Below are 17,344 nucleotides of genomic sequence, written 5' to 3'. Positions count from 1 at the left end.
TGGGAAGCTGAAGGTTGGGTGGGGATTGAAGTTGTCTGCTGTATGCTCACGCAGCTCAGCTCCTGCAAATTTGGCTATTCGAACGGATGTAGATCACAAATATCAATAGTATATTATCATAATATCTTTGATCATGACACTAACTGCATGTTGAATGTAGAAATCAAATTTTTTTTTTTTTAGCATTCTGTTCATTCTCTGCTTTTTTTTGGTCAAACTTTATGGCAGCAGGCCTCTGTGAAACGCAGCGTTGTTTTAATGAGCGCGGCACCGTGACAGTTCCCAGCAATGCTTAGACGTGTCCCTGCTACATACATGACATGTCCTCAGCGTGCTGGAATGCATCACTAACCACGGCTTTCTCTTTGCAGATTGGGTACTGGAACGAGTACATGCGATTTGTAAATATTATGGACCCGCAGGTCTCCAACGACTCCTCAGTGGAAAACCGAACGATTGTGGTCACTACTATTATGGTACACTTTCCATGCAGTTTTAAATGTTTCACGTATTCTGCCACTCAAGGTCATGGTGTTGATTCCAATGAGTGATACATTCTGTCCTGGGTGGGTAGAACCACATCTTTTTTGTGTTGCTTTCCATCCACTCACTACATGTTGAAACAGTCGGTCCGACGCGGGGGAGTGTTTCAACTGTATCCGTGTGGGTGTCAAAGCATTTTGATTTTCCATACTTCAGTGGCCTGTCGTAGCAGTGACATCACAATAATGGTATAAATGATAATGGTTGACTCCATCAATTACAAAAAAAAGCATACAAACGCATACGTAAGTAGACCTGTCTGTCCTCATCAAGTAAATGTTCAATGACACTTGGGATAGACTGGCCGAAGAATGACTAGAGGATGAAACTGCAATGGTTTCCCAAGCTGGGCAAAGCAAAATAAACAGCATTGGAGGAGGGATAAGCAGGTGTGGGATTTTTTTCCCCTCGGTATCGCCTCTCCAATCTATATTTTGTGTTGCTCCTACATGTGTTCTGTGTTGAAGTATAACTTCTAGGCAGTGATTTTGGAGGGATCATTTTTCTGGGAATTGTCCCAGTGCAAAGAGTGATAAACAAACAACATAACTTAGATGTATTTATTTTCAACAAAATGTTTCGGGCTCATTGGGTAGCTGGATAGCCATTGAAAAAGTAGTTACCGTATATTATAATTACGCTGACGTCGTACCTCATTCGCTGCAAACAAACAATTTAAAGTGATAAAGAAAGAGTGTTTGGAAAGCGACGCTGATCTCTTTTATTTATGCACACTTAGATCATCTGTATTCCACGGCGTAAGCCGACGTCGCTCCGTAGCAAAAGGAAACATTTAAGATCTGTAGATGACAAATACAGTGAGGAGTTAACATGTGTTAACTCGAGGGGAACACTCAATAGATCCGAGGTGAGGGGATACGCTCAGCACAGAACAAACAAACCATTGCTCTCCTACTTGCACTCTAATTGTGTGTGGCTGTAATGACAATGCCTGCTCTCCTGAGCGGTCCTATTGTTTGGTAATGACGATGTGCTCAGTCAGAGAAAAGACGAGCTGCACCAGCCTTTTGGAAAGGAGAGGCAAACTAGCACGATCCTGCTCTCCTGATGGAATTATTTTATTTATGGAGTATTATTTTTTTGTTGCATTTTTCTGGAAAGCAAATAACGGCTCTTTTTTTCCTTCTTTTGTTTTGGAATGAAGCGGCCTTTAACTGCGCATTGGTGCAATGTGCTTGAATATGTTGAGAGACTATGGGCACACTCGGATCCCCCTCCTGTCACTGGCATTTACTGATGAAACCCATCCCCATTCACATCCCCACCCACCTCTGAGCTGACCCACACCTTGCCTACCAATGACTCCCAGCCCTAATAAAACTCATTCTGGCCTTTTGTCTTCTCCTACAATAAATGAAAGAAGAACAAAAAAAAAAGGTCCTTCCCTTAACCCTCCTTTAATATGCCACAGAGTTGCACCCTTGGGCTGAAAATGGGTTGGGTGCATTGGGCTTGGTGTCTGCTGGCTGCCACGGCTTGATGAAAGCAGTGTGACCACATGATCATGCTGCTGTTATCAGAGCATAGTTGTGCATTCGCGGGGCATCATCTGTATATGCATGACTGCATGGATGTGGTTATAGCAGCTTATGATATTTTGAATCTCTGTGTGAGTGTGTGTGTGCGTGCGGGCACATATGAGTGCATGTATGCATATTTCTGTTGAACTGAATGTGTGCCAGGGCATGGGAGTGAATAAACCAGTGTGTGTTTGAATCAACAGGAAGCTCCTTATGTGATGTACAAGAAAAATTATATGCATCTGGATGGGAATGACAGATATGAAGGCTACTGCGTCGATTTAGCATCTGAGATTGCCAAACATGTTGGAATTAAGTACAAACTGTCGATAGTAATGGATGGGAAGTACGGAGCCCGAGACCCCGAGACCCAGACGTGGAACGGGATGGTGGGCGAACTGGTCTATGGGGTGAGTACTGGGAGCCTTAATTTCGATTACATGACAGTTTGCAAGGAACTTCAACATGAGAGGAGATCTCATTTTTCTGTCTTAAGGTTATCACCAACCCGTTGTGAACTCATCAGCTCTTGCCCAGTTTAAAGTCTAAGGCGGTCTCAGGACGCTCTGCTGTGAGTGAATTTGTCACATGCAGCCTCAAGCATTGGGGGAGTTGGTGATCATCTTGAGACGGAGAAAATGAAATCATTTCTCAGGGCTGTTCACTGCCATTAATCCTTTTTGCTTAGCCGAGAAAGCTCTCTCTCCCTTACAGTCGCAAACAGAGGTAGGTACATGAAAACAATGAGTCCATGTGGCAAACACACTGTAATCACTTTGATGAATGAAAGATTGTATGCCTTTGAAGTGATTGTGTAATTATGTCCAATGTTTGATGTGTATGATGAATACGCCACGTTGTAAATTCGCAGCTGAGAAAATGTGCTTCAGAATCAACAGCTAAATGGTGGTTTGCGGTTTGAGACAACAAGATCCACATGTGCCGCGCTTCATAAAGGTTGAGCCTCTCACATTAAGGAAGGGTCACGCCGTGTTTTACATCTGACAGAGCGCTCGGGCTCTCGCAACACCTCAGGCATTCCAAAATTACGCCCCTCCTTTTTCTCGCCTTTCTCCGAGGCCACGGTAGTTGGAACAGGGGCCAAATGCAAAATGCATGAGGGCGAGGCTTCCTCATCTGTTCAATTTCCCAACTATCAGCCTGCGAGATTGCTTGGTTTGATGTGCTATCGCCACCAAATTATCTTTCAAATGGGAAAAGTCCAGTCCCTGCAGATGGAGGGTGAAAATATCCCACTCACGTCGCTGTCAAGTCTTTCCAGGCCTGTAAAGCAGGTGGGCCGGGACTAATGGTTTTGTACATTTTGACCTTTTGACCAGTAAATTCATTTGATTTTAGTTGTCTTTTAAAGGTTAGGCCCGAGGCGGCTCTTTATTGCTTTGTTTCGCTCAACATTGATTGAGTGCTGCTTACGCCTGCACGAGGATTAAGTGGTTATAGCCCCTTCACAATGCAGTGTTGACAGGGTAAAGAAAACAGCCGTGTTTATTGGGTCTATTTGTGGTGCTCCTAGTTTGACTTTGTAAGAAACACGTTCCGCCTCGCGCTGCTTCAATCCAATGTTTTCTCTGTTTCGACACAGAAAGACAATACAGAACAATGCAAAGAATTGTCCTGCTTTTTATCCCGCTTTTAAAGAGAAGCCCATAGTGATTTCTAGAAAGGCAGCCCCGCCTCCGTGGATGTGTTTTGATAACGTAATGCGATTGAAGCAGCAGAGCAAAGGAGGGAGATAAAGAGGAACAGCTTGGAAAAATAAAACATAAATAAAGCTGATGCCAGAATAAGCCGTGTTTGGGAAATCCAGCCTACTGAATGGCATGTGATGAAGTTTACACAGCCAGGGCTTGCTGATATTTCTTTTTCCTTTCTTTTTGTGTAGACAGCAACCTCTTTACTGAATACTCTGCTGTTTAGATGGCACCCATTACGCTTGTTCTGAAGACATCACGACTGGTTTAATATGCAGTCGTAATTTAAGCAATACCATTAACGAAACAGCTAGTCGAAAAGTAAGACGTGATTTAAAATTGCTTGCTTTATTGCCCAAAGTTTCACCCTCAGTGTCTCCTGGGGTCCTGATTAAGGAGAGATTTGGTCAAACATGACTCTAACACCCATCTGCCTCGGCAGATTCTTTCCAAGCTGTTTCTCTGAAAGTCTAGCAGGGCCCTCGTGAACTTTTTCGTCTTCTAATTTCCCAATGTGGCAAATGGTCAGGCAAATATCTAATACACATGACAGTTTGAGTGTCAAATGTATTAGCTAACATCTCAGGTCATAACCCTGTGCAAATGCTACTCTGTTTTTTTTCCAGCCTGACATCAACTTTCACAGCCGGTGGCTTATTTCTTACAATTGTGTGTAAAATGTGCTAACAACATTGTTTTATTCTTCTCCTCCAGCTCCAGGCATTCATAACACATACATTTAAAATGGCACGTTTCTTTATGCAGGTCTTGACTAATGCTTGCTGTGCATGTCCCTGTTTCCAGAGAGCAGATATAGCTGTTGCCCCTCTCACCATTACTCTGGTTCGAGAGGAGATGATAGACTTTTCCAAGCCCTTCATGAGCTTGGGCATCTCCATTATGATAAAGAAGCCCCAAAAGTCCAAGCCTGGCGTTTTCTCCTTCCTGGACCCGCTGGCCTATGAGATCTGGATGTGTATAGTGTTTGCCTATATTGGGGTGAGCGTGGTCCTGTTCCTGGTCAGTCGGTTCAGTCCTTATGAGTGGAACCTCGAGGAACAGGACGAGACCAAAGACCCCCAGACGCCCCCCGATCCACCCAATGACTTTGGCATCTTCAATTCCCTCTGGTTCTCACTGGGCGCCTTCATGCAGCAGGGCTGTGACATCTCCCCCAGGTGGGTCAACTCCACAGTAAACACAAAGAGTGCACAACAGAGGGCAGTAGAAAGAAAACAATGGATTGTTTCACAGCCAATGAAAGTAGAGCACATTTTAAACAGCGTACTGACGTACTGACGCAGCACCGGGTTGATTTACAAGGAATTTCTGATCACCGGTGCAATTAGGTACATTAAACACAATTGTTAGCATCTTAGCACGGTTGATGGGCACCACATGTCCCCGTGTAAGTACATTCTGTTTCCCCTCTCGCAGGTCTCTGTCGGGCCGTATTGTCGGTGGTGTGTGGTGGTTCTTCACCCTCATCATCATCTCCTCCTACACAGCCAACCTGGCTGCCTTCTTGACAGTGGAGAGGATGGTCTCTCCTATAGAAAGTGCCGAAGACTTAGCCAAGCAGACAGAGATAGCATATGGCACTCTGGACTCAGGCTCCACAAAGGAGTTTTTCAGGGTGAGTAAGTACGAGAGAACTGTTTCGCACACACAGCACCTTATCAATCGGACAGTGGCTCGTTTGCTTTCGGGGTCAAAATATTCGAAGACATACACATTGTGCACTCAGGCATGGCGCATCATGAACATGACTTTGTGTAATGTCCTTTATAGATTCCTCCTCGCAGCTTTTCCATTTTGTACCTTTAGTGCAGCACTTTTGACCCGCACGAGATTGCTCCAAATGAGGCATGTTGACGGAGAAGCAGTTCTTGAACTCTTATGACATGAACGTGAAATTTATGCGGCAGATCTGCAGTGTGCAACCTTGAGGCACTGGGGCTGTCAGCAGAAAGTGTGATAACAACGTCGAAGACACAGAGGTGATAAAAACAGGAGGCTAATCAAAGCGTCCACATCAGGCTCAAACTCAGACGGGTCAGCTCATGAAATATAATTAGCTAGCTGGTCATGGCTGGTAAATTTGACCTGATGAAGAAGAGCCCTGTAGGTCAGACGGAGCAGTCTGAAAGACGGTTCAGATGGAATAAGCAATACGTCCGTCGGCATGAGGGACTGGCCTGGCAATTAAGTCATAAATTAAGTAAAAATCTGAAGCAAAAGTATATTAGGCTCTGAAAGGCGACCACATGCTCACTGTGCGTGAGTTAAACGGCGCTGCATATCTTTAAGGCGATCAACCTTCTGCTGTGAAATCCGTAGATGTCTGAACTTGTGGCGTGGCCGCAAACAGCGGTCCAGTCCTTTGCATTTTGCAGAGTACTAAGTCGAAGTAGAATTAATGGAACAGCACTCTGCCTATGATGACGAAAAGGCAATATGACGGTCTTTTATCCCAGTCTCCCTCGTTACTCATCAGCAGGAGAGAAACGATTCATATGTTTCACAGCTGCAGACTGTTGGCAGAGAGAGCTATTCATTTGTATTACCCCTGGGTTGAATTGCTCAGAACAACGAAGCGCAAAATCTAATTCATGTTGGGGTTGTTGTTTTTTCCCGGACAAAGAAGGACAAGATGGCGTTAGGTTTTTAAATGAGGTTTGTTTCTTAGGAGCTGGTTTTAAGAGGCTGTAGAGTGTGACGATAATGCTGTATGTTGTGGAACACATGGCACATGACATGCATGACAGCAGCACTCTGTTCTCCATACATCACCTCACAAAGCCTGTCATCAATTCTCCCTACATCAGAGGTGCTGCACAGGTGTATAAACAGTGTATGTCTTCGTGTCACAGACATGATGGATGGCAATTACAGATTAGGTTTCCAGCCTGACAGTGGAGCCACCCCGGGTGTGCCGGTAGAGCAATCCGAGAGGTGGTCGAGGAGTCGCGGTTTTCTTGTATTCTGTATAATGAGTGTCCTAGTTACATCCACAAGTTTTCAAATAGGAAATGACATGTGTGAACTGCTACTCCAAGGGACTTTTAATTGAAGCTGTAGAGGGCTGACAAGGAGGAAAACACACTGATTAATAGGAGTTAAAGTTCTATTTCAGATCTGTTTCTCAGGAAATACATTCAGCCTTAATTAGACCCATACGGCATCAGCCAGCTGGAAATTTTAAATCAAGTCGAATATTTCAAACACGACATATGTCATCATCTCTGAACCCCCCCCCCCCCCCCTCCATCCCCCGGGCTTCAATTTTTGATGATTTCACCTGGTTTATGTTATAAAACTGCCTGACAGGTACAACAAACACAGTCGCGTTTGAACATGTGTTTTTCTGCTCTCTTTGTAAGCGTAAAGCAAAAGAAATAAGACGCAGTAACTTGAATATGGCCTGTAGAGCTATAAAACCTTCTGACTCTTATTGTGATGTTTTATGTTTCTAAATCAGTCAAACTATCTCATTGTCGTCTGTGGTTTTGAGATCCTCTGTTCTTCTAGCTCCCGAAACATTGACAGCTTGGACATACGGCTCATTGCCCCACAGTGACAATATTCACACCGCCGTGTGTGTCTTCATTTGGTGGTGGGAACGAGGGGGAGCTGCAGAGGAATGTTGAAAGAGAGAGGTGCTAGAGTAGAGCCCAGAGAAAGCCCCTGATTCGGCTGCTCACAACCAACGAGGACAGATGGTCTGGGAATCCATTGACGTGCCCAGTGGAAGCCTGAATACCTCTAGGCCCTTGGCAGAGCGGCTCTACCCACACTTGGCTCCTCTTCCCAAGACTGCCCTGCTTGTTTGGGCACCCTCTTCTCCTGTCTCCAGCCTGTCTGTTGCTTTACCTTGAGACAATGCCGGATAGCTTCAAGCTTTGTGCTGCTCTCCCTCAACGCAGCAGCTGTCGTGCGCCGCTGCACCACTTTGATTCGTATCATAATTTGAATTCCTGTCATGGATCTTTTCATGCAGTCAGATGAATATTTGTGTTTTGGATGATGATGAGAGAATGATGAGCTGTACCAACGAGGCCATGTCTATCCCCTTGATGAGGGTTTTATCCCATCAAAAGGTTTGACTCGGTTACATTTTGAATTGTTTGAAGGAGAAGCTGGATCGTAATGGTGGGTGGGATGATAAAATGGGCTGATGTGGCTGTTTAATTACGTGTAAAGACCAGGGTGAGACCATCAAAGGCAACCATGCTGCTGTCCCATCATGCACCTCATTTAACAGCGTAACAATGAAAGAATGATAATTGCACTGAGAAATGAGACGGCAGCATTGTTTTCTGTTCCCCTCAAAGGATTAGACATCACCCAAAGCCTCAACAGCAAACACCATGCATCCCACTGATGTGCAGATGTAGTGGAAATGGGAACAACAGCTTGAGTGCAGTCACCAATGCATTTTACTAAGCATGAAAATCAATTTCACGTCTCAGCTACTGTGGCGCCGACGGTATAGCTTCTGCATGGTCCAGTTTTCTTTCTGCAGAGCAGACCTGCATTAGTCCAGGTTTGCACGAAGAGGAGCCGCCAAGGAGATTTACTCAAGCACAATTCCCAGAGCTCTTGTCACTGTGTGTTTCAATACAGTGCAGAGTGAAGGGGAGGCTGCGATAAAGATTAGAGGCTGTTTGCAGAAAAGAGAAAGCTGACAAAAGTGATGATAGACTCTTCTGAGGAAATGCGCCGTCCTCAGCGGGCCCATTCGAACCTTAGATGAGCAGCAACAGCAGGAGCGAGAAGAGCTATAGGAGTCCAGCAACAAGCATCAAAGACGAGCAATTGGTATTCAGGGAGTAGCTTCACTTCAATGACAAAGTACACCCCCCCTCCCCTCCCCCCCCCCCCCAGAGCCTCAACTTTCATTTCCACATACTTGAGATAAAGGTAGTCCTGACATGCAGGATATTGGGATATTGGGGGGGAAAGCGGTGATGTCCACAAACCAAAATGTAAAAGAAGTGAAGTAGAAGGAAATGTAGTAGTGGGTGGCCTTTAGATGCCACACTAGCAGTGGACTGTATGTGGGAGCAGCCACAATGAAAGCAGCCTGCAACGCCAAAAGAAGAATAAAATGCAGGCTGCAGTGCGAAGGGTAGTGGACAGAGGTCTGGAATTGCTGCATAACTGAGAATCAATACAGATTAAGTGGTTGTTTAGAATGGAAAGGGCAATTGCTTTGACTTTGGACTTTAATCACTCGTCTCAGACACTTTAATCACATTTTCGGGGCTTTCTGGAACGACAAAATCTCTAATCTAGGTTTACTAATGATCTTTCAAAAAATACAGGAAAGCAAATCTCGCTTGTCTTTCTATCTTCCTTTTGGCTTTCGGTGTGTAATGGAAGGCTTTAAAAGCTTTAATGTTTCTGGCCAATGAGCAGTTTCTTCTCTACACTGTGAAGGGATACCTACAGGGTAGCCTGTTTTAGAGAAAGAGAGTAATACTTGTATCTTCTAAGGCAGAGTGGCCTGTGGGTCAAATCTGGCACTGACTGCAACAAAAATAATTGGGTTGAACATAAAGGTTTTGCTTAAAAACATTTAACTGTACATTTGCAATTTAAGTACAAGGCTCAGATAAATCTCAACAAATATAACCTTGTAATATAAATTATAAGTAATATGAATAAAGTATGAATCATGCAATCCACTTCTTCTGAAATAAAGTACTTTTAAATTCAAACACAGTATTCATTTCACAGACAAATTCACCTGCAGGCTGGTGAACATTGCGGAGCATTTAGCACCTAAAGAGTCAGATGTTTCCCTCAGGAGTTGGTGGTGCCTTAAACAGATCTAAACAGAGGTGGCAAAGAACCTAACTCGAATCCAAATGTCACTCCACATCTGCCGGATGTGTAGATGGACTGGCGGCTGTTTGCTACCGAGTTCAAAATATAAGCGTAAAAGTTGATAAGTCTTGTTTTTACAGCTTGTTTCTGCTGCCCCCAAGTGGCCAACAAATCAGTTATTGTGAGTTTAACAAAAAATATAGAACAAAAATATTTCAAATATCCTTCGCCCTGTGAAACTATTCTGGCCCACCAGTGAAAAAAGCTAGAAATAGCTGGCCGATGCTTGTACCTCATTGCCAACCCCTGCTCTAAGGAAACCTTCATTTGTATGCGCATGCATTAGACTGCCAGTTTTCCTCTGGCTTCCATCTAACCTTGTCTTCCTGAAGGCAAGTCCTGTTCTCTTTATTCCACATAGGTCACCAGGCTGGAATAAAAGCCGTGACTTTGTCTTTGACTATTTTGAGACAGCAGGAAACTCACTGCGTCAGACAGATTTGCAGGAGGAACACCTACACAGATGATGTAACTGTGTCGCCTAGGTAGGAGGGCTGGCTGAGATCCACTATTTAGGTACTCCATTATGAACAGAGCAACATTATGATTGCTTTAGTATAATTTGAAGACATTTTAACGTTCTCTTCACAACATTCCGATCGTTAATATAGCAGCAAGCCTCTATGTGCTATGTAAAGATACATTGGAGTAATGTCTACAACTGCTACGCTCTGCACTGCTCTCATACGGCGGCAACAGCTGAGAACCAATTTGTCGTGGAACCGTAGCACCCAGCCTCTGGTTCAACCCCAGGTTAACACTTTTACCTCTGTCAGCACTGTGCATTGCCGATGTTTGTGCTGTTAGCTCTGTGCTGTGTGTGTGTGTTTCTGTGAGTATGCATATTTGTGCCCCGGCAGTGAATAATCAAATCTGCCTCTTTCCCTCCTGGGCTTTCTCACGGTATCTTGTTTTGTCTCTCCCTCGCTATCTGCTTTAAGCATCTCAGCGGTGACTTTAGTTGCAGTGGAATCGGCCTATAGGTTTCGGTCGCACTTCGTCCCCGCTCTGATATTGATGAATTGACTTCATAAGGCACTGAGGCAGCACACTCTGTCGTCAGTAATCAATGCCCACATCCATTCTGTTCTCTTCATTTGAGGAGGCGTCTGCGGCTTTTCCACTGCAGAGCAGATGAGCCTGGGAAATTGCCCTTTAAACTAGTGTTCTTCCCATGATATCTGACACATGCAAATTGAACACATTAACAAAGATTGTCAACAAAAACATCACATCTAACTCCGGCTGATCCCCCCCCCCCCCAATCCGTTGCATGAACACAAAATGGCCATCACCCGAAATTCAAGGCTTTTTCATCTGAGCAGAGGACATTCATCATGCAGACTTTTTAATTCGGGGTATTTTGCTGTCTCATCTCATCCTCACCCTTTGGTCTGATGCTCTATGACAGATGCCTACAAACAAATTGTATACGATTACCTAAAGCCAGTAAAGCACTTTAGTTGGGTCAAGGCTAATGCTTTTGTTTGTTAATAGAAATGCATTGGAGATGGATATGCTCCTGTTTTACCAATTGAGGACAGTAACGACAGGAGGAGATCAGGAGTATCAATATCCATGTGCAGTTATCTAACTCTTCAACTTTCAACAATAGAGCTTTACAATACATGATTTTTACAGTTTTTTCTAGCATTAACTAGTTGACTGAATGACCTGTTAATTGTTACAGCTAACAGTTATTGACATTATTGAACAACTTGTATTTTTTGCAATTATGCACATTTAGTCTATAAAGTGTCCAACATATTGAAAAATGACCATTGGAATCTTCCAGAGGTCAAAAATGAAGCTGGAAGCAGCAAATGTATGGCATGTTTAGCCACGCTAACTAGCTTAATATGCCAGTGGCGTCACTAAAAAGCGCCACCGTCGGGTACATTTTTAGATTTTGTCGAGTACTTTGGTTTATGAAGAAACATCTCCAAAACTAATGCCATTCTAAGATGATGAAAATGACACAATACACTTGCTACGCATCAGCGTGTTAAGCATTGCCTTTGTAAGCATGTTAGCGCACTGATGCTAGCATTTAGCTCTGAGCACCGCCGTGCCTCATAGAGCTGCTAGTGTGGCTGTGGACTGTTGCTGCTTATTTTTCAGTCAGTCAACAAATTAATTCATTGACTCGTCATTTCACATTTTGGTATCGCTTAACTAATGACTTTGATGGCCTTGTGAGGTGAAAAAAAAAAAAAAAAACACGAGGGAAATATTTCCGGCAGATGCTGGTATGTCAACAGCGTGTCCATATTCCACAAATAAATGCTTTGGTTGACAGTGGATCTTTTGATTCAGCCGGTTGTTGAAAACCGTCCAACCCCCTTCATCTCTCGCTCTCTCTCTGGCCTTTACTAAAAGAAAGTCTATTTTTTATGTGGGATCCAGTCTGCAGTGCACACAGTGCCACTCGGGAACTGGCTCATCGCTGCTTGGACCAGGATCTGTGCAAAGTGTGAAAGGCCTATGCCAAAATAAATGCAGCGGCATTGAATAATTTAATTGATGCTTATTATAGATAGCGTTCAACTCCCACAGATTTTACAGGCTCGCTAAGCCTGACCCCAGGCGCTGGGAAAAGGCTCATCTGTGTCACTTTGTGATTGGTTGCCTTGTGTCTGCGCAGCCCGCTTCCTTGTTCACTTCCCTTAAATCGTATGCGCGTTGCCTCTGAGTCGCAGTTGGGATGTTACATTAAGGACAGAGTTGTTGAAATGAATGACTGTAATAAGTTCTACAAGTTAAATTAAGACTATCAACCAAAGCTCAAACTCACCAAGAGATTGGTCCAAAACTTTTGCAAGTTTCCATATAAGTCATCATTATCCACACTTCACTGACACAAAGGTTTAATAACTGAAGCATACTTTTGCATAACCAAGTCCACAAATGCCAGTATTTCTACGATAACCCAATTTGCATGACATCATGTACTGCACAGGTGATGTGTGGTCCTCATTCACACTCGGTGAATCTGGGCCTCAAGCTGCAACAATATATTTGAAGAGTACATCTATGCTGATGAAGAGAAATGGATTTTGTAAATTTCTGTACTTCGTGATCTGGTAAAGTCCACCCGCGATATTTTCTGGAAGTATTTAAAGATATCACACTGCTGTTTTTCCAAGATGTCTATAAATACTTCATCATGCCAGTTTAAATGAAGTGATCATTAAGCACAAAAATCCTACAAAATTCATTAAATGCCGATGATTTTTGTTTGAGTTTGTCTAAACTACTTCTCCTTCTTCCTTCTCTGCACAGCGATCCAAAATAGCAGTGTATGAGAAGATGTGGTCATACATGAAATCCGCTGAGCCCTCAGTGTTTGTTAAGACCACGCCCGATGGCGTAGCCCGGGTACGAAAGTCAAAGGGCAAGTTCGCCTTTCTCCTCGAGTCCACCATGAACGAGTACATCGAGCAGCGGAAGCCCTGCGACACCATGAAAGTGGGCGGGAACCTCGACTCGAAAGGATACGGTGTGGCGACGCCCAAAGGCTCAGCATTAAGGTGGGTGGAATAATATAACAATATCATCCATGTTGTTATAGTATTCCACCTACCCTGATGTCCCCCTGTTGTCATTCTCTTCTCTTCCTCTCCTTGTTTTGTTTATGGACACAGAGGTAACGGTAGTATGCCTTTCAATGCACTTGGATACAAAGGTTTAATGACAATCAATGTTTACTTTTGATGTGTTATACATGTGATAAGAGCTGCTAATAGTAGAAGAATCAAATCCAGATGATAAGACTAAAGCTAAAAGTCATTTCACATTTTTGTCTCTCTTACTGTTGCTTTTCTCTCTCTCCTTCAACCTCTCCCTCTGTCCCGTGTGCTGTCCTACCTGACTGTTGTGTTGTCACTTTCAATTTAACAGTTCAATGGTTTTTCAATTTAGCCTTTAAAAGCTGCGCTGTCACTTGTGACGAATGTTAATTGCATGATGTTTGTTGTTGTTACTTTTCTTCTCAATGACAAGTGTCCCCATCCCGCACACTTCAGTTCTGAACTACGTAACCCTTCATGCCACCTTTTCCAAGATTTAACACTGTCTTCACCTGATATGAGCCTTTTCTTATCTCTCCATGTTCCTTAATTTCTTAAACAATTTGTCCTTTCCTAGACCATTCTGAGTAACAGATGATGTGCATAAGCCCCTGCTTTGACAGTGGTAGTCTCGCTACCTTTACTTATTATGATGCTTAGCACAATTATTACTTTGCATTAGATTTCTCACGGACCTGTGCATTTTCTTACAAGTTATGTTTTATCGTTTCAAGAAATGCTGTTAACCTGGCAGTTTTAAAACTGAATGAGCAAGGCCTCTTGGACAAATTGAAAAACAAATGGTGGTACGACAAGGGAGAGTGCGGCGGCGGGGGAGGTGACTCCAAGGTCAGCCTCGATGTCACCACAATCGGGTACCATAGTGCAGAGTAATCGGCAAGGCTGTTACCACAACCCCACCAAAACCACACCGACCGTCCGCCCAAACCAACCTGCTGCTGCCCCACGGCCGATTACCAAATTCACTGCTAGTCTGACCAGACGCTTTAACAGCTCAGATCAACTAAGGAGCCTTTGCGTAGCTGACAGAAACAAATTATGTTTGTGGTTATTGAGACAGTAATATTCATAGAAAGAGAATTAAAGCAGGAGTTTGTTTGGAGATTCATCAGAAAGGGAGACTGTTAGGTGAATGTGGCTGCCCTGCAGTTGTGAAAGGTTGAGCTTTATTTATTCACCCTTACACATGTGTAGGGTAGATCCCCTAGTTGCAGATATTAGGGCTTTGCCGAGGTAGCTTGGACAGTCTGAGTAAAACCAGTTGATGAAGTCACTTGTATGTGATTCAAGAAGAGGTCTTTAAGTTTGCCTATGATTCAATATTTGACATTGAAAAAGGCCAAAACCTCCGGCCTTCCCTCCTGAAGGTGAAGTTCGTTGAAATACACGGCTTCGTAGCACTTCACCGCACAGCTGCTTCACATCCATGACACTGGCCCAGAACTATGTGAGCTTTAAAACCTCAAAATGGCTGCTCAGCTGAGAGCGACAGGGAAGCAAGGGGAACAGCTGCGTCTTGAGGGGACTAAGCATTACAGGCAAACGTGAGAATTCTAATTAAACAAAAGACAAATGATTCCTGTTCAATGAGTCATCTGATAAACCACCTGTGGTTTGATTCGACGACATGCCGTTCCTACCCCAACTCATTAACAGCACAGCTGTGACCCTTTTGACCATCAGATCTCTCCCTCTTCTTCTGTGGTTAAATGATGAATGATTTTTTTTTTCTCCCTCCATTGTGGAAGCTAATGGTGTAAAGTGTGAAACCTCACTCTACCATGACCACGAAATGTTACTTAGATCGTGTGCCGTGAAGAATTGTGCTATTTCCTCTCGATCACATATAAGGCTGTGGCATTTTACTCTTTACACTGCAGGTCAATTTGGTAACAAATGAAGCTGTCAGCACAAATGTGATGATATGGATCAGGTAATTGGGGAGATTACCGACAAGCTGCAAAGGTCCCGTGGACTGCAGATTGTGTCATTACACCCTTAATGCCATTTGTCATGGATTGGCGAAACCCACAATGAACAGTTAAGCTGCAGCCAGTCATTTTTTAAATAGCACCACCACAAAACGCTGCATAGATACCAATAATGTCGAACTAAAAGCTGGTGGTCGATTTCTGAGAAGGATTTATGTTTTTTCCATGTCACCTTTTTCAATGCTTGCATTGCTAACATTGCTATGTTCTGTAGTCACTGAGCTCGAGAGGCCGCCCTGTGCTACTGATGCTCAGGAGCCATTTGAAAGCATCTGTCTCTTGTGCGGCCATCGATCTTTTATCATGCACAGGTATGTACTGTCTGTTTCCTGGCTCCTTGTGACTCCCCAGGACTCAGTGGAAAGGCCCGATTAGGTGGACTAAAGCTCCCTGGAGCAGGGCATCGCTTGGCCCCGTCCCACTCACAGCTCCGTGTTCCATCAGACATCGGGGAGATGCACATAATCATGCGCGCCCTCACACACACACAGAGTTAGCACAGCTCTTTCTTGCCTTGAGGCACAACAGTGCAGCCTAGATTGAGTTTCAGACACAGAGCATGTTACAGGGTAATTGCATTGTTAATCAATGTCTCTCCGAGCCAAGACAATGGTCTGGTCTTCACAGTCCGTTTCTCCAGATTGGCTATGAGGGATGTACAGTGGTGTAATCTTCTCTCAGTGCATTATGCATTGCATGAGTCCCCTTGGGGGCCATTGCTCCCAGGGAGTAGTCAGGCCACTCGTATATCGATGCCCTGTGTTTCTTAGCTTTTTACTTTAACACAGGGAGATTGATGCAAACTACAAATGATTCACTGTTACATTATGACTACAACAAGTATATAGCTATACAATTTATTTTATTTTTTTTGCTAAAGTAATTTAGTACTTTAAAACATTGTGATGAATTATGGTTACATGCAGTAGTTTGACGTCTTACAGATATCAAACGGCACAAAGAAAGCGGCGTCAGACATTAGATTATGCAGCTACAGGCAAATATGAGAGGAATTATTCCACTGATACTTTTGAGCTTAGTCCTGCAGCTCTGTGCCGTTTGGTTGGGACACACTCATCTGACACTCATCTGACACTCATCTGGCCTAATTGGGAGATCGAGTTTTCTGAGCGATATGTCGCGATAGAAGACGTAGGAATTGATCAAGCTTTCACTTTTGGCCGTCGTTGCTTGGATATGAAATTGGTTGTAATACCTCCGGAATGGATTGTTGTCGTGCTGGTGCTATTAGCCATCGCAGGATTAAACTGAGATCGTGGAAATGGTCCATCATTTTTCTGTTCGTTACGACAAAGCTCCTGTTGGACTGAACTTGTTAAATGCTGTTCAGAAAACCCCTGTGATCCGTTACCCCCCCCCCAACCAATGTACCCCAGTGCTTTTTTAAAATCCAAAGACTTGCAGAATTGTACTTGAAGTACCTGCTGGTCGCCCTGTTAACAGCGTCTGCCGATTACTCAAAGCGATATGGGTAGGTCCTGGCTTTAGACTAGGGGTTATAAAGGTAATAGGTAGAATGCCTGCTCTCTGTGATGTTGACATAGCCAGGAGCCCTGCTTTATCGCTTTGTAAAGTATGTAGTAGTTTAAAAGTTGAATAACATAAAATAACATAATATAATGTTATTTATGTTATTTCCCACGTGAAGAACTCCTGTAAACCTTGCAGTATTGAAACTCAGTGAACAAGGCATCTTAGACAAGCTGAAAAACAAATGGTGGTACGATAAGGGTGAATGTGGAACCAAGGACTCTGGAAGTAAGGTCAGTCGCTGCAGGTCTTTTGTACTGATTCCAAATTGCATTTTGACGTACTGTTCATATGCAAGACAAGACTTCTCTGACATCTATATTATACATTTTGCTTATTTGCTACACACTTTTTTTTTCTTCTTTTTTTAGTGTTTTTTCTGCCACAAACTGTAACACAGTTCATTATGTGGCATCAACACAAGGCACTCCTTCCCCAACTTGATTTTTTGTCTTTTATTGCAATAGAAATGATACATTTTTGATGTAATATCAAATGTAGAAACTCTCTTTTTTTGTGACAAC

General features: G+C 43.6%; 1 protein-coding gene across 1 annotated transcript in view; it reads left to right on the top strand.

The window, feature by feature from the left end:
• The window catches only part of gria3b (glutamate receptor, ionotropic, AMPA 3b), a 74,052-nt gene that overhangs the window by 52,540 nt on the left and 4,168 nt on the right, over window positions 1-17,344 (top strand). The window contains exons 9-14 of the mRNA XM_079268820.1: window positions 372-476; window positions 2,288-2,494; window positions 4,601-4,974; window positions 5,234-5,432; window positions 12,971-13,218; window positions 13,992-14,106. Of these exons, the coding sequence (XP_079124946.1) occupies window positions 372-476; window positions 2,288-2,494; window positions 4,601-4,974; window positions 5,234-5,432; window positions 12,971-13,218; window positions 13,992-14,106 (1,248 nt within the window). The remainder of the gene's footprint in view (window positions 1-371; window positions 477-2,287; window positions 2,495-4,600; window positions 4,975-5,233; window positions 5,433-12,970; window positions 13,219-13,991; window positions 14,107-17,344) is intronic.

This window comes from Melanostigma gelatinosum (assembly GCF_949748355.1).
Source record: "Melanostigma gelatinosum genome assembly, chromosome: 5".
NCBI classification, from domain to species: domain Eukaryota; kingdom Metazoa; phylum Chordata; class Actinopteri; order Perciformes; family Zoarcidae; genus Melanostigma; species Melanostigma gelatinosum.
Note: the sequence above shows the minus strand (reverse complement) of the source record. Positions and strands in the feature narration are given on the sequence as shown.